Source organism: Mastigoproctus giganteus, chromosome 6 (genome assembly GCF_048544385.1).
Source record: "Mastigoproctus giganteus isolate SK-2022 chromosome 6, ASM4854438v1, whole genome shotgun sequence".
NCBI lineage: Eukaryota > Metazoa > Arthropoda > Arachnida > Uropygi > Thelyphonidae > Mastigoproctus > Mastigoproctus giganteus.
In genome coordinates this window covers 41,522,386-41,548,780 of record NC_143580.1, presented here as the reverse complement: position 1 = coordinate 41,548,780, position 26,395 = coordinate 41,522,386, and the positions used below count along the sequence as shown (strand labels likewise).

The 26,395-nt window shown below is 36.4% G+C and overlaps 1 protein-coding gene across 1 annotated transcript in view; it reads right to left on the bottom strand.

Moving 5' to 3' along the window:
- Positions 1-1,296: 1,296 nt before the first annotated feature.
- The window catches only part of LOC150084187 (rho guanine nucleotide exchange factor 7-like), a 276,673-nt gene continuing 251,574 nt past the window's right edge, over positions 1,297-26,395 (bottom strand). Inside the window, exons 18-19 of the mRNA XM_090376150.1 lie at positions 17,030-17,084; positions 1,297-1,879 (exon numbers count right to left, since the gene is read on the bottom strand). Of these exons, the coding sequence (XP_090232276.1) occupies positions 1,754-1,879; positions 17,030-17,084 (181 nt within the window). The 3' untranslated portion in view covers positions 1,297-1,753. The remainder of the gene's footprint in view (positions 1,880-17,029; positions 17,085-26,395) is intronic.

The following is a 26,395-nucleotide window of genomic DNA, read 5'->3' as shown; positions in this document are numbered from 1 at the left end:
AGTCCATCCACTTTTTATATTCTCTGCATTATATCACACAATTCTGATTACTCTTATTATACAGGAAGTTAAATCTGCAATCTTTGTTTCCTTATACTAAGGATCACATTCTTATTCACCTTGGAGATTTTGTGCATGTGTGTGTGTGTGTGTTTCATTGTAAGTTTCTGTCATTTCTGGTGTGCTACTCTATCAGCAAAGTTGCTGCAAAAGTTTCTACGTATATTCTAAGAAATATAATTATATCTAATAATTTTATTTAATTAAATAACAAGTAGTCCAGCAATTTAAAACAGATGACTCGTGCTAATTAGGTAGGTATTTTGATTAGTGCTTGAAAATAGGAAATATAGCTGTAATATTCTGGGCAACAAATATATTGCCTTGCAACACCTGCATAATATTAAATCCTTTCTTTCTATGATGTTTGATTTGAAACATAAAAAGTGAAAGTCTGCAATAAATAAAATATTTCATTAAAACAGCTGGAGAGAAAGAAACGTGAATAAATAAAACATTAGAGAGGCATTAACTCTGAAAAAATTTAATTTAATTCTATACGTGCACAAAAAATACAAACTTTGCAATAAACCACGTATTTTAGAAAGAAATAGAAGTTTACCATTAAGAGGAAAGGCAAATCATTTAAATCAACTTGTACTGTGACTGATTGACAACTTGTACAGTGACTGATTGGCAATCAGCTGTAGGAATGGAAATTTTAGCATTCATAGCATAAGCACAGCATAATGTAAAATTTTAATTAGAATAGAAATAGAAGTGAAGTCATGATATTTTCTTAAATAAATAATGTGATAACTTCAACTACTTTAAGTATATTGCAGCCTTAACATCAACACACGATTCTGTCACATTAAAACTTTATATATATATATATATATTTATTATTTTTTTATATATATAGCTTGATATCAACACTAAAGTTGTCAACATTTCTCTGGACATCTATAAAAATATTTACACTAACTATAGACAAAGTTTTTGCAAATTCTTTTTCTACGTTTCTATGCATCACAATGAATTTAACAGTGCTAGTCAAGTGTCTCATATTAACTTGCGATTAGCACCATTCATTACAATGCAGAAACTGCATGTAGGCAGTGACTGTTTTGTATAGTACAGCATAAACTTTGGGAATAATTGCACAGCAATCACCCAACCACAGCATAAATTATACACAATTTGGTTTGATAACTGTTTAAAATTTTAAATATATAAAATCTAATAACGTTTGAACCACAAGTTGTAATTAATAAAGTATTGTGAAATAACGAAACTGGTATAAGGCAGGAAGTTTAGGAGTGCTAAATCTCGATAACAACTGGAACAAGAGATGAAATTGGGAGGCAGAAACAGCAAAGCACAGAAAAAAGTTACACTAAGTTTATATAACAACAACAGCAACTTTTGTGGTAGAATATTATTGCCTTAAAGGCTCTTGTATGAAACAAGTAAAATGAAGTGTGGAAACTTGTCCATGCATTTTTATATTCTGTACATTATATCACACAACTTTTTATGATTCTTGTCACATAGGAAGTTAAATCTGCAGTCTTTGTTTTTTCCTTATCTTACAAAAGACCATGTTCTTATTCACCAGTAACAGCAGAATCAAAAGTCTGCATTACTGTCACTTGAAATGAAAGCACTACAGATTCCCTGAGAGGTTCAACCATCTCTGCAACAAAGGCACTTTCAGGCTCAAACAGGCACAATTCACATTCCTAACGTTTCAGTCCTCTGCAAAATTAGAAAGCAACTCATCTCGACCAGCGAATACATGCTTCCTTAATAATACTTCCAACTTTTTACGGGCTCTTCTTTCTTCTTCTAATTCTTTTGCTAATACTGCAGTTTCCTGGGGGGGAAAAAAGAAAACAATCATGCAATTATGTAAAATATACTATACTTACTTTAAAAATAAGAAAAGAACTATGGTTAGGTTGCAAATAATATATATTAATATCCTAAATATACAGTGTTTTGATGTTACAGAAATTTTAAAAAAGAAATTCAAATTCTTGGGATACTGTTTGTTGATATCAACTTTCTACAATTTTTACAAACCAATATTTGGTTTTAAAATCTACTGTTATAGATTACTGTTAATTAATGTAACATAATACTAACATAAATTTATTCAGTTTATCTATCTATATTTATTCTTATCATGGCAATTACAAAAAAAAGTAGTTTAGAGTACTTTTGGTATAGGTAACATAATCCTTTAAATAACCTAATCATGGTTTCTAACATAGTGGTGATAATTAATATGACTGAATGACTTGTATAACAATCTATTAATTAAAGCCATTAATTCTGTATGCAGTTTCAGTTATAACATTAAATTAGGCTATAACAACATGGAAAATGAAGAGTGAAACCAGTCTGCAGTAATTATCTGTTCTTGTGATATCTTATCACAGAAACAGATAATGACAAATTAATAATAGCTATGATAAGTCAAATTTTCATTAGTCAGTAATAGTAATATGATCAAAGAACTTCCTTGGTGTGCTGTCTACTATTTTGGACTTCATGATGATTGAAAGTTGTCCTATGTAATGAAAGTTATTCTTCATTTTATTCTTCTGATGTGAAATGAAAAGTATATAGTAGACACTGCCATATAGTTTAGTATGGATTTGGAGAATGCCACTCACCAGAGTCAAGTAGCAAACACTAGTAGGGTGTTCAATACTTTTCATAGTGCACGTGTGTATAATGTATATTAAATACATTATACACCCATATTAAAATATATTAAACCACATAGAATTCACATCCCTTGCCTACTAAGGGCAAATAAGATTCACGAATGGCTGCCAGACAGTAGACTAAATTGTATCTAATAACATTTTCAGGCTTTCAGGTCAGCTTGTGAATAACCGTACTGGAACTTGTGTGTGGTGTACATCTGACAGCTGGCATTCACACAGAGCGGACATTTCTCTCTTTGCTAAAGGATTAGTGGTCTGGCTTCAGTAAACTAATTTTGGTTTTTGCTTAATTTCTTTAATATTTTGTAAATTTAACAATGGTTGTTACAAGATCCACACTGAATACTCCATCCAACGATATGGTTCAGGGAAATGGTTGTAGGCGATTCCTGTGTGGGTAATGACTTCATCACTTGCACAGCCTGTGACACATATTCAAAGGTCGATCTAGCTGCTAATCACAGCTGAATCGACAATTCATTTCTTTGTTCACGATGTAAGAACCAAACTTAAATTAAACCTTGGTCATTACTGGAAGGATCTGAGTTGCCGAAGAAATGGTTGCTTTCCCTAGAGACATACACAGCTGTGAGCTCATTAGGGACTCAAGATTTTAGCAACCTACCATGCAATGTTATTCTGTTCCGTAATCTTCGATTCAGGTCACAGAACAGAATAATTAAGTGCAAACTACTCTGGTTCAAAAGGATTTAGTTCTGTTGGGAGATTAATTCGGCCCTGGAAAGATTGTGCAAGGCTCAAGGGGTAGAATTTTTTTCAGCCTGGACTGTACTTGTTAACAGGAGAGATTGCTTCTACAGGGATGGGATACACTTAAATAGAAAGGGTGCAAGAATATTTGCTGATGCTATCGAGGCAGTGTTAGGTGGGTCGGAAAACTGCTAGCTTGGGGGGGAGACAAAGACCAATAGATTGACAGTAGCCACTGGCAGAGGTGAAAGAGATTCTTGCACTGCTTCTATTAGAATGAGCAGAAGCCTGAAAAACAAGATGCATGGTATTTCAGAGACTGCTGGGAGCCATTGTGGTACAAGTAAACACATGGGTTGTGTTAGGGTAGCTAAGAATAGAAACAGGTGCAGGTATACTTGAGTGTACACCAATGCTAGGAGTTTAGTAAATAAATTTGATGAATTTGAGGTATTGCTCAAAACATCGAAGGCAGATATTGTTGGGATATCAGAGACGTGGTGTCACACAGATATAAGGGATGCGGAACTGCAATTTGGGGAGTACAACGTCTACAGAAAGGATAGACAGGATAGGAAGGGGGGAGGTGTTATGCTATTAGTTAAGAAACACATAAAAACCAAGGAAGTGAAGCCAGTCGACATCGCTGGACAGTGCAGTGTGGAGTCAGTTTGGTGTGACATAAACATTGGGAGATCAAAATTGAGAGTAGGAGTGTGCTATAGGCCTAATGACTCTGATGAGTATAATAAGGAACTGTACAGGGAAATAGAGTGGGCCAGTAAATCAGAGTGTCTTATAATGGGAGATTTTAATTTCCCAGATATTGACTGGAATTTGGGGGCTGGATACTCACACACTAGCAGGGCTTTTGTGGATTTATTGGATGATTGTTTTCTACATCAGCATGTTCGGGAGGCAACTAGAGGGAGTAATACTCTTGATTTGATTATCAGCAGTGATTCTTCATGCATTAAGAATCTGCAGATAAATGAACCACTAGGTGGCAGTGATCACAGTGTGCTGAAGTGGGATTTACTCAAAGAGGTAACTACCATTAGGGGTAAAGGGAAGGGTTATTGCTTCCGTAAAGGCGACTACGATGGACTGAGACAGTATTTAAATTCTATACAGTGGGACCAACTGATGATGTTACCAACAGCAAATTCAAAATGGGAAGCATTCAAAGAACTTATCTTGGAAGCTACTAGGCTTTACATACCAACTAAGAAATATTGTTCAAGGTTTAGGCCAAAATGGATGTCAGATGAACTAATGAGGCATATGGCAGAGAAGAAAAATGCATGGGATACTTACAAATTAACACATGACACAGAAGCCTATGATAGATACAAGTTGATATGCTTGTTATTTGGTTTTTAGGAGCATTAGCAACTAAGGCCATATTGCTCCGGGAGATGCGGTGGTCATTTCCTGACCTTTCCGCATCTTCCGTATTTGGTGGTGACGGGCTCGAACCCCGGTCTAATCAAGAAGCGTGTGCTACGCACCGCTGCTCCTTCCCACCTGAGGTGATATGCAACCAAGTTACAAAGGAGGTTAGGCAGGCGAAGGCAGATTACGAGAAATCCTTGGCAAGGGATGCAAAGAAAAACAGCAAAGAGTTCTTTACTTATGTAAACTCTAGAAGGAAAGGGATGAATCAGATTGGTCCACTTGATATTGATGGGTCAAGTGTTGATGATCCTGCTCAGGTGGCTAACAAACTAAATGAATATTTTGCATCAACATTCACACATGAGGAGTTATTCAGCGAGGGGAATGCCAGAGGTGTATTCAACTCTAGCAGTAAGTTACAGAATCTTGAAATAACTGGGAGTAAAGTGGAGGAGAAACTGTTGAAGATAAACACAAGAAAGGCACCCGGGGTGGATGGGATCTATCCAGTTATATTAAAGGAGGCAGCAAAGGAAGTAAGCAAACCCTTAGCCATAATTATGAGAGCTTCCTTGGACTCAGGGGAGGTACCCATAGACTGGAAATGTGCAAATGTGACCCCAATTCACAAAGGAGGATCAAAGGCTGACACAAGTAATTATAGACCTGTGAGCTTGACTTCTGTTCCAGGAAAATTAATGGAGGCACTGGTTAAAGACGCACTGCAGGATCATTTAGACAAGACTTCAGTTATAGCTCAGACACAGCATGGTTTTGTTAAGGGGAAGTCTTGCCTGACCAACTTGATTGGATACTATGATGCAGTCACAAAAGAACTGGATGCAGGGAATAACTTTGATATTATATACTTGGATCTTAGAAAGGCTTTTGATACTGTTGCACATGGAAGACTGCTACACAAATTGGAGCAGTGTGACATTGGAGGCAAATTGCTGCTATGGATAAAGGGGTGGTTGAGGGGGAGAAGACAGAGAGTGGTAATCAATGGACACTGCTCATCGTGGACTGATGTTATTAGTGGAGTCCCTCAGGGCTCAGTGTTGGGTCCATTATTGTTTTCTGTATTTATAAATGATATTGATGATGGTATATCGGGATTAATGTCCAAGTTTGCAGACGATACAAAGGTTGGCAGGGTTGTCAAGGACACTACTGACACTATGCTTCTGCAACAGGATCTGGAAAGGTTGAGCAGATGGGCTGAGAGGTGGCAAATGAAGTTTAACATTGACAAATGTAAAGTACTACACATGGGAAACAGCAACCCCAGAGCAACATATCAACTCTATGGTACAACACTGACAGTGGTAGAGAATGAAAGGGACTTGGGGGCGGTTGTGCAGGCAGATATGAAGTTCTCTGAGCAGTGCAGACGGGCTGCAAGAGTAGCTCATGGAGTATTGTCAATGATATACAGGAATTTTTCCAGCAGGGATAAGGAGGTGATTATTCCATTGTATAAGGCGATGGTCAGGCCACACCTAGAGTACTGTATACAGGTCTGGAGGCCTCATTTCAAGAAGGATGTAGAGCTGCTGGAACGAGTACAGAGAAGGGCAACAAGATTAGTGAATGGAACAAAGGGGTGCTCTTACGAAGAAAGGCTTAAGTTTTGCAAATTACAGTGTCTGGAGACTAGGCACCAGCGAGGTGATCTGATAGAGGTGTATAAAGCCTTGAATGGTTTAAGCATGCTCAATGCTGATGAGATTCTTCCTCTAGCTCAGAATAATCACCTGAGAGGGCATAAATTCAAATTGAGGAAAGACAGATGTAGGATAGACGTGCGGAAATTTGCCTTTAGCCAGCGGGTGGTTGGTTGGTGGAACAGACTTCCATCCCTTGTGGTGGAGGTTGATAGCCTAAATAAGTTTAAGGCTCAGCTGGACAGGTATTTTGAACGAACAGAGGGGTGAAGTGGAAGTGGTTTTTTTTTTTTTTTTTTGGCTGATGCTGCATAAGCTTGCTTTCTTGCATCAAATGCCTCTACTAATGCTAATGCTAATTACATTGTCAGGTAAATGGGTAGGACTTTAAGTGATAATGACAGCTGGACTAGACCCAGGTACTGTCTGCAGGGAGCAACAATTAATGATGTTATGAACAGAATGTCAGATTTTAAGGTGGGTAAAGAAAGCATTATTATTTGTGTAAGGACTTATGATATTAAACTCACATGAACTGATGAGTTGTTGGATAAATACAGGGCCATGCTGAAAAAATACTACGAGTTAAGTCAGAATGTGTGTGTCTGCAATTCTGTGCAGGCATGATGGAAGGGACTATATATGCTAAAATCCATGTGGATTAACTAAAAATTTGAAGGACTCAGCAAGGATTTTGTGAGGAAATTTTTATTGGTGTGGTCTACAACTGCAGATAGAAGGAATCTGTTTTGTAGAGAGGGGATACATTTGAACAAAGGTTGTACAAGAGTTTCTGCTATTATCATTTAGGATACCTTAAGAATTCAGGGAAACTGCTAGTTGGTGAGAGAGGGATAATATACGAGGAGTGATCACTTAATTCGTGGACTGGTGCAATATTTTATGTTTACCGTGCAAACTTTCTATAACTGCTGCTAGAGGTGCTCTCCCTGATTGCTACTGAGCAGACTGTGTGCATATGCCAGTACTTGTCCAGCTAGTGTTGCATGAAGAGTTTTTTTAGCAGCTTGTCAGAGATGATTGTCTTGAAGCAAGTATCTTTATTGTGTGAGCTGGAGCTTAAATGTATTTGAAATAGTTAGAGATGAATGAAACCACGTGGTAATGAGTCACACCGGATGGCCATATTCTGATGTGACCGAACTTTCTGGTGTGGTTTCTTCATCAAGACAATGGAAAAATTAAGCCCATTAAGCTAATATTGTGCAGCAAGTGATCACTGCTATAGGGGCTGAGGTTCTGCCACATTCCTCTTATTCACTAAACTTAGCCCCGTGTGATTTCTTCCTGTTTCCACATCTGAAGAGAGCTCTGAAAGGCAATTTTTTTGCATCAGACACAATGATGCTTGCAAAGCCACGACAGAAGCACTTAACAGTCTTTCAAAAAAATGCCTTGCAAGAAGCATTTAATGTGTGGGTACAGTGGTGGTGAAAGTGTGTAAAGTTCAAGGGAGATTATTTCGAGTAGGAGAAATACACAGAAGAATCAGATAATCACAATTAAGATGAGATTTTGCACTTGGCCGTGAATTAAATGATCACCTCTTGTATATATGCATTTATCTGATGATATGGGTAAAAGTAATATTTGCACACATCAAAAGTTTTTTGTTTGTTGAAAAACAGCCAATACTGACAAGATGTTCTGAGGATAGCAGTGTTTCAAATGAGAAGGACGCCAATGCTAGGGAAACAAGTTTAAATAACTTCTTGTGGTGTGTCAGGGTAGTAAATTATATGAAAACACCCAGTCTTAACTGTGTTTATAGTAATGTCAAGAGTATTATTAATAAAATGAGTGATACAAACTCCTGGTTAAGACAACTACTACTGACACGACAGAGCTAATGGAAACATGGTGCCACCTGGATACAGGTGATAATGAGTTTCACTATGGTATGTACAATGTAGTTAAAAAGGACAGGGAAGATAGAAGGGATGATAGGGTTATGCATCTTATCAAAAGAATAAAAGTGTGACAAAAGTTTTCTCAGATTAAAAAGTTATGCATGCTAGTGTAGAATGTAGTATAGAAAGAGAAATGTGTAGTATAGAAATAATTGGAAGCAAAGATATAATGAGAGCAGAAGTAATTTACAGATCAGATTGTAAGGAATATGACTAGAGTCTCTAAGTGCAAATGGAATGGGTGATCTCAATTTGTCCCTAATTAATTGGGAAAGTGGGAGGGAAACACACAATGGGGAATAAAATTTTTAAATCATTAAGATGACTGTTATTGTACCTACATGTTAGGGAAAGTACTAGGAGAAAGAATATTTTAGACCTGATCAACACACATGAACAAGATGACATCACAGGGCTCACAGTACTAGAACTGTTATATTATATTGTACTTCATAAGTAGAAGTAGCTTTATATTTCTAGTTACGCTCGTTATTTTAATTTTTAATTTAGATAAGAGTTTTTGTAGGTTACTACTTAATATACGTAAAACCGTTGTTTCGTTCGAATCTTGCAGCCAGTGTTTTCGTATAGAGTGAGTGGTACAGAATTCAAATTTTGAATTGTGGTAAATAAGTAGCTCTAACGTAAAACTACATAGTGTAATATGAATCACTGCATTTAAAATCCATTAGTGTAGTACTAATAATTGATTAATTAAATTTATTAATCTTATTAATTTTCATTGTTAATTTCATTATCGTGCCCCAGACTAGAGCAGCAAAGCAATGGGCACAAAGTAGCAGGAGTGCTGTGACTCGGAGGAGGACAAGGGGGGGGGGGTGATTTTCCAATACATCACAGCCTAAAAAAATGTGCAGCTTGTGAAATGTTTGCAGAACTCTCTGGAAAATGATATGAACTAACCAAGGAGGGAGGGAGGGTGTGTGTGTGTGTGTGTGTGTGTGTGTGTGTGTGTGTGTGTGTGTGTGTGTGTTAGGTGCAGAGTGTCAAGAAATTAGATGCCAACTCAGCGTTCTGATGGATGCTTATAAGAGTTTGAAGAGTCAGGTAGATGCCCTCGAAGGTATTAAAATGGGGGACCCATCAAGCTCTCAGCTGCCCAACTCAATGCCAGAGCTCACTCTTGTGCATCAGGCAACACGGCAGCAATCTCCAAGGCACAATGTGCAGGTCCCACAGGAATTAGTTATTGTTGGTGACTCTATTGTCAGGGAGATGGGTAATATATTGTGTAAAAAGGATACGTGGAATAGGACCAGGGTATGTCTGCCAGGGGCAAAAGTTGATGTTGTAGAAAAGATTAACATCTTTTAAGGGCACAAAGGGTGATACTATTGTACACATTGGCACTAATGACATTAAGAGTAGGAGATCTGCAGATTTACTTGACAAGTACAGGTCAATGCTGAAAAGAGTCATGAATAATTGTTAAATTTGAAAGTGTCTACAATTCTGTCCGGACAGAATAGGAGAGAGTATATGATGAGAGCCTTGTCAATCAATTCAGCCTTGGAGGGATTGTGCAAGGTTCATGAGGTAGAATTTTTCTCAGCGTGGTCTGTGCTACACTTAAATAGAATGGGGTGCAAGAGTGTTTGCTGATGCTATCGAGGCAGCGTTAGGTGGGTCGGAAAACTGCTAGCTTGTGGGGGATTCACAGACTAAAAGGTTAATAGTAGCTGCAGGCAGAGGTGAAAGTGATTCTTGCACTGCTTCTATTAGAATGAGCAATGGTCTGGAGAGTGGGGTGCTGGGGGGCTCAGGGACTGGTGGGAGTCATCATGAAACAAATAAATACATGAGCTGTGTTAGGGTAACTAAGAATAAGTGCATGTATACATGCATGTACACCAATGCTAGAAATATAGTAAATAAATTTGATGAATTTGAAGTGCTGATGAAGACATCAAAGGCAGATACTGTTGGAATATCAGTCATGATGTAACACAGCTATAAGCAGTGCAGAATTGAAATTTGGGGAGTACAATGTGTACAGAAAGGATAGACAGGATAGGAAGGGAAGTGGGGTTATGCTGTTAATTAAGAAAAACAAAATCTAAGGAAGTGCATCCAGTTGACATAGATGGACAGTGCAATATTCAGTCAGTTTGGTGTGACATAAGCACCGGGAAAGCAAAATTGAGGGTAGGAGTGTGTTATAGGCCTAATGAGTACAACTAATAATTGTACAAAGAAATAGAATCGGCAAGCAAATCAGATTGTGTTATAATGGGGGGATGTTAACTTCCCAGAAATTGACTGGAACTTGTGGGTTGGTTGCACACACTAGCAAGATTTTTGTGAATTTATTGGATGATTGTTTTCGGCAGTAGCATGTTTGAGAGGGAACCAGACAGGGTAATACTCTTAATCTGGTTATCAGCAGTGATTATTCGTGTATAAAGAATTTGCAGATAAAGAAACCACTAGGTGACAGTGTACTGATATGGGATTTACTTAAAGATATAATTACCATCAGGGGTAAAGGGAAGGGTTTTTGCTTTCGTAAAGGTGACTACAGTGGTCACAGACAGTTTTTAAATTCTGTACAGGGGGACCAACTGATGATGTCACCAATAGCAAATTCTAAGTGGGAAGCAATTCAAGGAACTAATCGTGAAAGCTACTAGGCTTTTCATACTGATTAAGAAATATTGTTCACAGTTTAGGCCTAATTGGATGTCAGATGAACTAATGAGACTTGTGGCAGAGAAGAAAAATGCATGGGTTGCATAACAATTATCAGGTAAGACAGAGGCTAGGCAAGTGAAGGCAGATTATGAGAAATCTTTGGCAAAGGATACTAAGAAAAACATAAAGGACTTTACTTATATAAACTCTAGAAGGAAGGGGATGAATCAGATTGGTCCACTTGATATCGATGTTTTGACTGTTGAGGATCCTGCTCAGATAGCTGATAATCTGAATGTGTATTTTGTATATACATTCACACATGAGGAGTTATTAAGGGAGGAAAATGCCAGAAGTTTATCAAACTGTAACAGGGTGCTTAATGATTTTGTAATAACTGAGAGCAGAGTGGAGGAGAAATTGTTGAAGTTAAATATAAGAAAGGCACCTGGGATGGATGGGATCTATCCAGTTATATTAAAAGCAGCAAAGGAAGTAAGCAAACAATTAGCCATAATTATGAGAACATCCTTGGACTCAGGGGAAATCCCCCACGGACTGAAGATGTGCAAATGTATCCCCAATTCACATAGGAGGATCTAAGGATGACAAGATTAATTACAAACCAGTTAGTTTAACTTCTATTCTGGGGAAAATAATGGAGTCACTTGTTAAAGATGCGCTGCAGGATCATCTAGACATGACTGCAGTAATAATTCAGACAGAGCATAGGTTTGTTAAGGGGAAGTTTTGCCTGACTAATTTGACTGGATTCTATGATATGGTCACAAAAGAACAGGATGCAAAAAATAATTTTGATCTCACATACTTGGATTTCAGGAAAGCTTTTGACACTGTTGCGCATGGAAGACTACTATACAAATTGGAGTAGTGTGGTATTAAGGGTAGGTTGCTACAATGGACAAAAGGATGGTTGAGTGGGAGAAGACAGAGGGTGGTAATCAATGGTGCTGCTCTTCGTGGACTAATGTTATTAGTGGAGTCCCACAGGGTTCGTTGTTGGGTCCACTGTTGTTTTGTATATTTATCAATGATATTGATGAAGGTATATATCAGGCTTAATGTCCAAGTTTGCAGATGATACAAAGGTTGGCAGGGTTGTTAAAGACAGTAATGGCAGTGTGATACTGCAAGTATATAGAAAAGTTGGTCAGATGGGCTGAGAAGTGGCAACTGAAGTTTAACCTTGACAAATGCAAAGTACCGCATATGGGTAACAGTAACCCAAGAGAAACGTACCAACTCTGTGGTACTACACTCAGGGAAGTGGAGAATGAAAAGATCTGGGGGTAATTGTGCAGTCAGATATGAAGTTTTCTGAGCAGTGCAGACAGGCTTCCAAAGCAGGTCATGGGGTATTGTCAACGATAGACAGGAATTTTGCTAGTAGGGAAAAGGAGGTGATTATCCCTTTGTATAAGGCAGTGGTGTCCAACCTACAGCCCGCGATTAATTTTTATAAGGCCCATGCAGAAAGTGAACTAAAACAGCATCGATCGCCATTGCATGTACAGGTATGCAAGTGTCCAGCTCCACTGTGTCAAACAGGTAACATGTGGTTCAGGGCAGTCATATGTACGCTAAATACAGTTATGTATTTTGATATAGCTTGTTCATTGCATTGAATTAATCATTAATCTGTATTGAATTAAAAAAAAAATCATTCTTAAAAATGTTCCAAAAGGGAAAATCGATTTGGAGTGTCGTGTTTTTGATCTAAGGTGGACTGAAGACTATTTCTTCATTGATTACCATGAAAGAGCAGTGTGTTTGGTGTGTCAGCAGACTGTGCAAGTTTTTAAAGAATATAATTTAAAATGACACTGATTCCAATCATAAATCTTATCATAAAGGAGTGCTGCAAAAAGAAAAAAGTGTTCAAAGTTACAAAACAAATTAAGAAAACAACAAAACATACTGAAAACGTATCAATCAAGAAATTTATCTACTGTATGTTCCAGTTATCAAGTTGCACATTTGATCACTTTTGAATGTAAACCATTCAACAATGGTGAATTTGTTAAGCATTGTATGTTAAAAGTTGTGTAAGAATTTGTTCGGAGAAACAAACAATGATACAAGACATTAGTTTGTCTTGACAAACAATTATGCGAAGATTAGAATATACTGGAAAGAATTTGTGCGAACAACTTTTGGAAAACATAAAACAAATATTTTAGCGTGGCACTGGATGACAATACTGATGTAAATGACACAGCTAAACTCCTCATCTTCATACATAGAATTAATGATAATTTTGTACCAGTTGAACATTTAGCTGGTCTACAGATTATGCGTGGAACAACTACAGGTGAAAATCTTTTTGAAAATTTTTGCCAATCTATTCAAAAGTTAGAATTAAATATTAAAAACCTGGTAGGAGTCACAACTGGCAGTGCAAAAAATATGATTCATAAAAACATTGGGCTTATGGGTAGAATAACCAAGAAAATGATAGATATCAGAGCTGAAACTCCGATTGGAATTCACTGCATTGTGCATCAAGAAGCTCTTTATGGGAAAGTATTGGATCTCCAACACATTATGAATGTGGTTATTTCAACTGTAAAACAACTATCAAATATGGAGTGGCTGTTTGATCTTGCAATTCATACATACATTTCTAGTCATTTAAATGCTCTTAATTTAAAACTACAAGGGAAAGGAAAATTGGTCTGATTTGTTTGGTGACATCAAATCATTTCAGAATAAGTTGTAATTATTTAAATCCCAGCTGAGCAAGACAATTAAAGTTCATTTTGAATGTTGTACTAAGCAAAAGAAGAAACATTTTCCAAAGATTCTTTGCCTTTCATTGTTACAATTACTTTTTTGATAAGTTTAAAAGCCGATTTTCTGATATAAAATCCCACGAAAAAACATAAGCTGTTGTTTGAGAATCCATTTACTTCTATGGATGAAAACTACAATCCCAGATTGCAACTTGAAATTATTGATCTTCAAGCCAAAATATGATTCAAAAATAAGTACAGCAGGCCCCCGTTACAACGCGGTTTGCTTCATGCTGATTCGCTATAATGCTGTTCTTATATTATAACCTGTATCTGACTATAACATTGTCACAGATCACTATAACACTCTTTTACAGATTGCATTTTTGGCATATTTAGCGAAATCGTTTCATTTGATGGAGTCAATATCTTGAAAATGAATAGAAAAACAGCATTAAAACGTTTCTCACGCCGACCTGAGAAATTTAGGACTTGCAAGTTTAACTGTAAGAACAATTATAAAAAAATAAAGAATTAGTTTTAACAGTGGGAAAGATAGCTGTTCCACTCCAAGCAACTAGGGTTAGGCCGTCTATTAGGATTGAAATGGAAGGACTTTAACTAATTTTATTGAAGATAATATTCCAATGCAGAATTCAGTTAAGTTAAATATTATAAAAAGAGTGAGAGAGAGAGAGAGAGAGAGATTAGCCAATATGATTAAATGAAGAAAACTCACCTAAAAAAAAAAATGTGGATCCATTTAAAACTGGTAAGGGCTGGTTGAATAGATTTTAAATCCAGGGAGAAGCCGCAAGTGCAGATGAAGGAGCCAAAACTTTCAAAAAAGAACTTGTTAAAAATTATTGAAGGGGGGTATTGTGTGTTCTACTTCTGAACATGTTTATAACGTAGATGAAGCAGGACTTTTGTGGAAACGAATGCCTAAAAGAAGTTTCATATTGAAAGAAGCAAAAAACATGCCAGGATTCAAAGCGGCGAAGGATCGGGTGACTTTATTGTTGAGTGGTAATTAAACTGCCGGGGATTTAAAATTAATACCCCTTTTAGTTTATTTGGAAGAGGGCCAGAGTTCAACCCAAAATCAACACATTTTTCATGATTAAATTCATCAATTAAATTAAATCAATTTAGATCAATTAAATTCATGATTTTAATTGGAATTTGAAGTTTAATTTTGATACATAAGTAGTTACCACATAATTATATACATATGTAATGCAGAATATTTTATATGTACAAATATTTGAATATTAAATATTTTGACTGACATTTGTGCATCTTTTCACTACCGTTTATTATTGATTAGGAAATATCCTATGGCATCGACCGCAACTTACAAATACATATGTTACCTTATGAGAATGCTGCGCTCACTTAGCACGGATTCACTTAGTGCTTTGTTTTTCCGGAACGAATTATCAGCGTTAAGCAGGGGTCACCTGTATATAGACTGCAAAAATAAACTGTTTGAATTCTACAAGGCTTTCCCATCTGAATATTTTCTGCTAATAAAAGAAAATGCCATGAAAATGGCTACTTTGTTCAGATCAACATATGTTTGCAAGCAAATTTTTTCACTCATAAAATCAAATAAATATTTAAAAAGAAACAATAACAGATGAGCATTTTTTTTATGAAAACCCCAAACACAAGAGGGATTAGTACCTATAGTACCGTGCTTCGGTTGGAGGTTGAGAAGACGAAAGAAGATATTTATTGACTTGAACTTCTGTACACTGTAATTTTCAGGAAATATGTATGAAGGAGGGTTCCAGAAAAAGGCAATTCAATGAATAAACGAGGAAGATGAAAAGTTGCTTCTGTGAGTTTGAAGTGGGATAGTAAATGGATGTTGGCTGGCGGCGGCACATGTTCGGACTGTTTTGAAAGAGAGAGAGAGAGCGGGAATTATAGAAGAAAAATTCAGAAGAACAGTGCCCATGGAAGTATCTGTAGAAAAGGCATGCAGCAGAAACAGTACGTCTATGAGACAGTGTCTCTCCACCCATTGTCTCACTGTCTATGAGACAGTGAGTGGAGAGACTCGGTTAGAGATCAGTCATTAATTAACCTAACAGTCCTCTTCTGAATGGAATCTAGAAGCCCGAGAGAGGTTTTGGGGGACCCGCCCCAGATGTGGGAATGATATTCCATGCTAGGGCGGATTTGTGATTTGTACAGAGTGAACAGCTGTTTGGAAGAAAAGTAACGCCGAGAGTGAAAGAGAAAACCAAGTTTTTTAGATGCAGAGGAAGCAATATTTGTAACGTGCTTGTGCCAAGAGGGATTAGAAGTCAGGGCCCCAAAAGAGATATATAATCTTGCCTAGAAATCAGAATGTCACCAAAGATAAGCCTAGAAGCAGAAGAATCCTTTTTGTGAGATATAAGACAAGACTGAGTTTTAGAAGGATTGAAACAAATGTTGAAAACAAAATTATCAGCCGGAAGAAGGTGCAGAAGAAAATAAGTGATTACTGTATGTATTTTTCTTAAGATAAAGTCATAATATGCATAGCACAATTGTATTTACAAAAATATTGTGCAAAATCTGTATATAATTTAATTTAATTTTACATTAAACGATTTTTCTTTATCTCTTGTGTATGCAATTGTATATTATTTACAAAAATATTGTTCAAAATCTGTATATATTTTAATTTTACATTAAACGTTTAATGATTTTTCTTTCTTTCTTTTTTTTTTCTCCCTCACCCATGCTACTTTATTTTCCAATAGAATTGGAGAATGTGATAACTTGGAGGTGGGGTTTCCACATAAAAACAAAACATGTGGTGCTGTGCAAAGTGTGGGGAAAATTCAGAAAAAAACTGCGATTTTAAGATGCACCCCATTTTTAGAGACATTTATAGGGGAAAAAAGTGCGTCTTAGAATCGAAGAAATACAGTATGTATACACACACACATGCATATAACATATGCATAAGTTATGTATAGGGGTCCACAAACTTTTTTTGATTTTTTAAAGGGTCTGTAAATCTCAGTAGTTTGGGAACCATTGATTTAAAACAATCTAGAGCTGAATGAGCTGTATGATAATACTACCCCATGGTAATATTATAGTGCAAATACAAAGACAGAAGATGCTTCAGTTCAACTTAATAGACTGCAAAAAAGTATCAGGAAACTTACTGATTTTAATTCTTTTACTTCATCTTTCAGAGCATAAACTGTGTCCACTAAGCTCCTGTAAAAATGGCAAAATGAACTTGTTAATAGAACATCATTAATATTTCCTTACTATTTATAAGATGAAATAATTTTAAATACACAATAACTTTTTTTTAAAATTCTTAAGATCATTTCATTTGTGCACAAAATGAAACAGGCAGTTGGAATTTCATATGCAACTTATTAACCTGGCAGTAGGCAGCCACCGTTTTTTCCTATAAACGTCTGTCTCAGGGTGCCTGTGATGCCCCATAATTTAAAAGATTATAGTGTGGCCATTTATAAAATAAGTCTCAAAATTATTATTTGGTCTAATATCACTTTAAAATGTATACATTATATTTATTGAGTGGGACCACACCTGGCACTAGGGGTGCACAAGTGAGGCACTTGCCACAGGTACTGCTTAAAATAGGCACTACTGCATATATATGTGTGTTAAGATATGATATGAATTAGGCACCATGACAATATTTTGCCTCGGGTGCCACAAAAGCTAGTGCTGTTCTGAGTGGGACAGAGTTTTATCTTAAATTTTTTTCTCCTTTGTGATGTTCATGAATTTTCACACCATAATTAGAAACTTACTGTGCAATCCTGTATTAATATTTTTCACTAAAAATGCTACATTAAAAATTTTGTCTTAAATAAATTAGGAAATACATGTATCAGTATTTGTGATACAATATATTGTGGCACATGTAAATGATTACAAAACCTATGCTTAATGAAACAATAAACGGAAACTCTTCATTCTCATATAACTACAACAAAATTATCACAGGACTAATAATTTTCATGGACATGATTTGATTTTGGTTTTTATGGCGCAAGGGTGACTAAGGCCATGTGCACCATTCATGGACATGCAAAGTATCTAAATAGCAACAACAAACATCTACTGTGTTCTAAATTAATTAGAACAACAACTGCAAATATGGTTTAAATCTTAATTATAAATATTTATGTAGAGTGGGTGGTGATGTGCTGCTGACATATAAAACATCTATTTAGAACCTGTCTGGAGTACAATCTAATGGAAGAAATCAAATCAAAGTTGGCATTTATGTTTATTGCATTGTGCAGAAGAGAACTACATGAAAAACAAAATTAGTTCCAAAAATCAACTCCATGGAACAGCTCTGTTATGAAAGATTTCTATACCCACTCCACTTGTGCATACATACAGACTGGAAGGCGTAAGGTACTGCATATGAGGACACTAGCGTTAGGAGCAAAATATCTCTTACCAGAGTGTGCTTTCATTGTAAAGCTCTACCAGAATGGAAGCATTGCAGCAACAGAAATTTTGGATTACAGACCTGGTAATTCAAGAAAACAGGAAGTGTAGGAATGAAGCCAAGAAGAGGATGTAAATCCACCCTTAACTGAGTGGATTGATGATATTGCTACTGGGGAATTGGGAGTGTCGTGGTTTTTTTTTTTTGGCTGATGTTGTATAAGCTTTCTTGCATCATTTGCCACTGCTAATGCAGTCATGGAAAGCTCTGTGGACAGTGGTGTACAAGTATCACAACCAGTGTATATGTGATAGCAAGACAGCTGGATATCCTATATGCAAAATGCTATTTTATCCATATAAACACTATGAGAAACAATTGCAGTAAGCGATGTTGAAACTCAACTGATATTTGCTCTCAACTCCTTAAAACAATTGAGGTAGGCAGAACCAATCCGTATTTGCTGACTGGAGCACCAATTGGTGCTCCAACCCCCAATTCTCCGACAAAATTTTATATACTTAAATTATTTATTAAATTCTTAAATTACAGGGACTCCCCACCTTATGTAAGGGTTGCATTCCGCGGAACGCTATGTAAGTCGGAATTTTCCCCATGCTTCTGTAGCACTTGCAACTGTGCTGGCTGAATCGATTGAATCAAAAAAGAAATGTTCTACGAACATGTAAATAGAATTATTTATTGTATTTATTCAATTTTTTATCTCATGTGCAGGAAAAATTACAAAAGCATGCAATTTGAAAAAAATTAAAAATTATAAAATTACAAAAAGGAGGAAATGGGGATCAAGTCAGTACGTTTTACCTCTCGAGCATCGTTGCCAGAATTGACGTCTTCAGCTGATAAGTACGCTGCTGCGAAGGTTGAGGGCTGTGGAGATTTAGAAGGGGTCGGCCGCTCAAACTTATGAAAGAACATATTAATAGATGACTGGATGGTGGTTTTTTGCTTTTCATCATAGATTTATTTGTAGCACGCAAGCATATCATTCACCACTCTGACAACTTTTAAGAATAGTTCGCTGTCAGGATCCACCTTCTCAAACCTCGCCATTGCCAATGCAATTGCATGAAATGCCATTGACATCTCTCTGGTGATGAAAAGTCCCTTAGGCTCCTCATTTGGTTCATCTTGAGTTTCATCAGCACTTTCTTCTTTCACTATCGCTGCCTCCAAGTCAATAAGTCCTTCATTAGATAATTCCTTCTCTTCTTCCTATATTAACTCCTCGTCTTTGGCATCAACCTCCAACTGAAGTAGCTCTGCAACTTTTACAATCTTATCTGTAACCTCTTCATATGATTCGTCTTTTTCAAATCCTTCGAAGCCTTTTATGTGCCGTGGGCAGATTTTCTTCCATGCGCCATTTAAACAACTTTTAGTAATTTCTGCTCAGGCCTTATTAATGTTTAAGATGGCGTGGTAAATATTGTAAGATTTCCAAAAGTCTCTTAACACAAAATTTTTCTCATTGTCTACTGCAGACAATGCCTGAGTTTGTGTGTAAATAGTATGCTTTTAAATTTGAAATAACACCCTGATCCATAGGTTGGATGAGTGAAGTCGTATTTAGCAGTAGAAACATGACTCTCACATTCAAATTGAAATCATCTAGATGCCTAGGGTGTCCAGGAGCATTATCTAATAGAAGCAAAATCATTGTCTTTACAATATTTTTAAACCTCAGGAATGAAGCTGCATTTAAACCAATCCTCAAAGAGAGATATATTGTTATCCATGCTCTCTGGTTCAATCGGAAATGCAAGGGTAGGGTGGCTTTATTGATGCCTTTAAATGAACGAGGATTTCCAGAATGCCACACAAGCAGTGGATTTAATCTGTAATCTCCAGCTGTATTAGCCCCAAGGAAGAACGTGGCCCTATCTTTTTACGCCTTGAAACCTGGCATTGTATTTTCCACTTTGGCAATGTATGTTCAATCCGGCATTTTTTCCCAATACAGAGCAGTCTCGTCAATGTTAAAAATTTTGCGCATTGAATAGCCGCTTTCATCAATAATTTTTTCCAACACTTCACAAAATTTCTCTGCAGCTGCAAAAACGGCACTGGAAACTTCGCCGCATACTTTAATGTTGTGGAAATCAGCGTGATGCTTGAACCTATAAACCACCCGTTGCTTGCCACGAACTTGGGTTGGGGTTCTCCGTACTTATCCTTAATATCTTTATAAATATTTGTTCCTTTTGCTTGAATGGTCATTAGACTCAGGGGCACTCGCTTCTGAATCTGATTTTCCATCCATATTATTAACAGATGTTTCCATCTTTGATATACCTTAATGCTGTTTTGTCATCACTGTTGATCTTAAGTGCGTTGATCATTTGACACTTTGACATGTTCTTTGTATGTGCACTCTCCCTGAAAATAGTATTCACTGTTGAAGCAGAGAGACCTAATTCCGTGCAATAGATGACAAACTTTGTCCTGCTTCATCTTCATTTCTAAATCACATTTGTTTTGTTTCCTAGCACTTGCACTTTCTGTTGGTCCCTTTCTTTTCACCTTTGTAATAAGTAAACAGGAATGAAGAGAAGATTCTGAAAATTTATTTATTTTTTTTATATGAATGAAGATTTCAGTGAATGGGAACTCATTTCAGCATAATACCATAACATAAAAACCCACAGAATTCCAGTTATCAATATAATCGCAAATGCAATAAGATTGAGTTTACCCGCTTATAATTAGATGCACTAACAGAGAAGGCAAAGAAAACAGAAAGTGCAATTGTTTTTTGGTCGTGACCTCCAGAAACGTGCTTAAGAAAAATATCACAAATACATTCAAAAATGATTCTTTTAATAGGAACGTTATAAGATCGATAATGATGAAAGGGTAGTGTAATTTCCCTTATAAATGTGACCTTTTAGAGAGATAACTAGCTTAGCAATATAGCAAAATTTAACTTCCAAGGACTTGAAACGAATTACAAAAAAAAAAAAAAAAAAAAACGTTATTGGGTTCACATTATGATATTTTCACGATACCTCCATTTATTCCTATGGGATGCAAAATACGTTTCCAAGATTTTTTTAAGTCTGCACCGACCGACAAAAAAACATTACTTAAAGTTGAATTTCCGTAAGTCGAGTATTGCGTAAGTCGGGGAGTTCCTGTACTTGAAAATGAACATCATATAAATATTAAAATATATGTATTACTAACAGTAAGAAAAACAGAGTACAATAAAATTAACAAAACACAAAATTTTACAAAAATCGCAGCAGCCACCATGGACATCTGGTCTAGCATGCCCCATCATGCTCGGCACTCATGTGCAGTGCACATACACATACCTTGGACTTGCCCTGGAGGAAGGCACAAAGGAGCCATGGGAAGAAGCCTATTTCCACTTGAATGGAACTATGAACATACAAGCTTTGTACAAAACTAAAGATTCAGACAGCTGCAACCCTGTGCAAATCCCTTTACAAGCACCTAAGGTCCCCATATAGCGTGGCTTCGTGGCTGTTTTCCTTATTGATCCTTTTTCTTTCTTTCTTTCTTTTTTTTTTTTTTGAAGAAACTATCTTACTGGATTGGTTATGTATTCGGTTACTGCCAAAAGGTATCAAGACACAACTGTTGTCAGTCCACAAGAGCAACAGTGTGGATGCCTGGAAACAAGTTTTTATATAGTTCTTATGCAAGACAGAGTGCCTCCATATATTGGGAGATCTGCATAAGAACTGTTGCTAGTGTCTTTTACCAACGAATAAGTAATCAGATGCTCATTTTTTACAACAAGGCCACCTTGATTGCCCAACTTCAATTCATGACTTTTGGCTGTGGAGGCCATTCTGTATCATGCCATTGATGACCCTGAAAGATAGCAGCATCACATGGCATATGAGAAATATTATTCCTGATGTTAGATTCTTCAATTAACCATTCCAGTACTCAGGCTAAAGTTCTGCCAGGCTGTGATGGTGACCACATTGAGTTCTGATTAACAAATCCAACATCACCATTTTCTCTTGCCTTCCTGAAACAAATGGAATGTTTGATGAAGCAATGGAACATCTGATGAGGAGACAAGGCTCTATATGAACAGCACCACACAAAGATCAGGTAACAGGTTAAATATTTACAGTGAAACTTTTACCCTAGTGATGATATTTGGATTAATTTTGATTTTCATGTAATTCTCTTCTACATACACCAGAGAACATACCTGCCATACCAACAAAGAAAATTCAACCAAATATGGTTGAATTTTCTCCATTAGATATGTCCCAGATAAGGGTTACCCAGAACTTTAAAGTTAAATAAGCTTCAAGGCACACATTATTTATTGATATGGGGTTTAACAATACAAGGGGTACTAAGGTCACATTGTGTCTTTTCATAGTTTATTTACAGGAAATTGTAAAGTTGTTGAATTACACATTACTTAGGCCAAAATGCACGTATCAATGTGGTTCATACTACCTGTGTTGGCTGTTGTGGAAGTAGTCAGAAGCATACAATCATATTCATTTTAGGAAAGATAAAAATTCTGTGAGATCTGAGTTTCGCATATCTATGATATGTCCAAGCGACAAAGGTTCCTATATGTTTGAGAGAGAGAGAGAGAGAGAAATTAATGAGATTATTCAGGTATTATTGTAAAAGTCACATTCCAGAATGTATATGTTTTGCTGTGAGTGGTGTGTAAACACTGGGAGGATCATTTCCTGACAAAAGAAAGAGGTGGGTTAGATAAGTATGGCCTATTTGGGTTCTGGCTAAGATTTGTGGTACACCCATATCTGTGGTACACCCATATCTGTGGTACATGTTAAATTTGAAGAAGTTTATTATGTATTTTTTTTATTTTTATTTTTTTTTGGTAGTTGTTGGCGCATAGGCTTCTGTGGCCATAATGCACCTCCCAAGGTTTTTGCAGTACTTTGATCCAAGCCCGAGGCGAGAATCAAACCTGCGACCTTTGGGTTGCCAGGCAAGCACTTTACCCACCCGGCTAGCCCGGTCGGCTTAGGTATTTGTATTTGCCATAGAAGTATCCATTGTTCTTTGCATATTCTTCTTATATATCTTCGTATGTAGTCAGTGAATGGTACTAGAAAATTTATTGAGCTTTGCTGGATGGATGTTTGACAGCATCATCTGCAGTTTAATTCTGGTATTCCAATATGGCCTGGGATTCAACAGAAGAGAATTATCTGCTGATGATCACTAAAATGAATCAGCTCTGATCTGATGATCTTTAATAAAGAATGAGTAAGTAGGAGGGGTGGTCTTTTGCATAACTAATAGGGCACTTTGTGAATGCGTATATTATGCTCTTTTGGATTGCGAGATGGAAAACAGAGCAAGCTTTATGGCATATAACCCAGTGGTATAACTACTACTTTCTATGGAAAGCAATAAAGAAATGGTAATGTCAAAGAGTACCACTGCTGTATCCACCCCACTCTCAGACCTCGACCAACAGTATAAATTTTAATGAAGTTGGGATAATATTGTGCATGAGCAAAGTGTAGCCGTTGGATGTTAATGTCTAACAGAAAGTGTTTTCCCTCATTGCTGGAAATAACCATCACAAGACAGAATGAAGGCAGTCCATGGAGGGTCTGAATGTATGGGATCTCAAAGGACTTTAATGAAGTGTATATTCCAAGTTTCTATTAGTTCCTGTAACTTAATACCAGCAGGCCGAGTTGTCTGCGATCTGGTTCCACAGTATGCAGCAAACCGTGGATCATTATGCATTTAATGATCCACATTTAATCCATCATTTAATTTTTGGATCTAAGTTGCAAAGCTCAGTAATAATATCTTCTCCTGATATTTATACAAGCTTCACAAATTTCAACTTAACACAAAGACTTTGTACTGGAGATGCTCTGGAAGCATCCTACAGCTATCATAAGAGCTGAATATTGAATAGGGTTGAGGCAGGATAAAGCATTCTCCCTAGAAGGATTAAAAACAGGCATGCTATAGTCCAGGCAAGATCTGATTAGGAATCAATATAAGCAAAGCAAGGCGTAAAGATCTCTGCCCCACAGTAAGCTGATTTTTTTTGACAAGAAGTCCGAAGATGTTTCAATGTGCTTTTGATAGTTTAATTTGTTGTTGTAAATTAAACCTGGAAGGAGAATGATTATCCAAGTGAAGTTCAAGTTCAAGATGCATCTTATGCTTGGTACAGAAGTGAACGGCAGTTGATTTCTGGCTGGATAGTGCATAACTGTTTTGTGTCATCCATAACTCAATGCAATTCACTGAGATTTGCAGCTGTTGCTTAATGTAGTTCATGTTTGAGAATGACAGAAGATTGTGAGTTCACTGGTGTAAAGGTATAACTATACCATTTTCAGAATAATTATGGTTACACGATTCACTCTAATAGAGAATAAAGTGGCACTAAGAACAGAACTGTGTGGGAGTCTTTCTCCTTGGGCAAAGTTTTTAGAGAGAACTTGCTGATAACGAGAACTTGAAAGGATCTGTGTTGAAGGAAACTATGAATGAACTTTCCTTCAACACTGCATATTCTAGAAATCGTTGTATCATGGCTAGAAAAATAGGTTGGTATAAAGTCACGAAAAATAAATGTTCTAAAGTGAGAAAAATTAGCAAGGAAAAAATATTCCACAAAGAACCGGAGGGTACAACAGGGTAATATATGAATAACACAACTAGCCATAAAAGAGGAGGATAAGAAAAGAAATAATGTGAAAACAAAATCAAAAATATGTACTGAGGTATTATTGACCACCACTTGGTCAATTTTTTCGTTTTAGAATTGCATGCTTCTCTCCTCTTTCATACGAACTGGAAAGTGCCTATACAATACTGATAAGTATGGTTCAAATTAGAATAAAGAAAAATTGATGCCAATAATTGTGATTGGGAGGGAGCAACATTTAAAAATTTTCCTAATTATACAGATGTATAATTAAAGACTGAGCAGTTTAGGAGAAGCACGTTTCAATGAATAAAAGCTAATAATAGTGATTAAATTGTAAATAATTCATTTTATTAAATGTAAATTAATGACAATAAACAGTCACAGCAAATGTTTTTGTCACGCACTGTAACACAATTTTAAATGCATTCCTAATACTGTATCAAACAGAATATCAATGAAAGTACTTCAGATAAAAAATACTTTCACACTGGGGAATAACAAAAAAAAAAAAAGGGGGGGAACTATTCTTCTTAAAGAATAATTATAATGATGGAATGTGGAATCTTTATCAAATTAACACAACATTTTAATTTTATTAATACAGTCGATTCCGGTTATTTGGGACACATCGGGACTAGCGCATTTTGACCCGATTAAGCGGCTGCCCCAATTATCCAAAGTTTCATGTAAATAGTTAAAAATACAACGGACCCCTGTTTTACAACTTGTTCACTGTACAATCAAATCACATTCCAATGGACTCGTCATAGTAAAGTACCGTTCACTAAACGATGTGTAGTAAGCGCCAGTCATTGTGATCACGTTTGTGAATTGAATTTTAATTCTATTAAACAGAGATTCTAATGAGCGAAAATAGGAGGAATATTATCCACAGGCTATAAAAGTAAAGATATATTAAGCACAAATTTACCCTTTATTACCTTACCAATTAAAAAATTAAATGATACGTGAAAATCGGAAGATTATACGTGATAATCGGAATAATTAATATGTACTATAATATAGACTATAAAATATTTAAGGGTAAGGCCTCATGCTGCGAGGTAGAATGACTAACATGTAGGTTAGTACAAAAGCATCATTTTAATGTAGCCATCTACATTAAATTAATTAATTAAATTGGCATTGTTTTGGTTATATCTCATATTGTGCACCAGCGGAGAAGACTATTGTTATTTATTCTCAGCAGATACCACCACCCATCCGCTGAGAATAAATAACAATAGTCTTCTCTGCTGGTGAAGTGTTATTTATTCAATGTAGTACAATACCATGGCAACTCGTTGTGAAGGCATTCACAATATGAGATATAACCAAAACGATGCCAATTTAATTAATTAACTTAACTACTTTGGTAGATGGCTACATTAAAATGATGCTTTT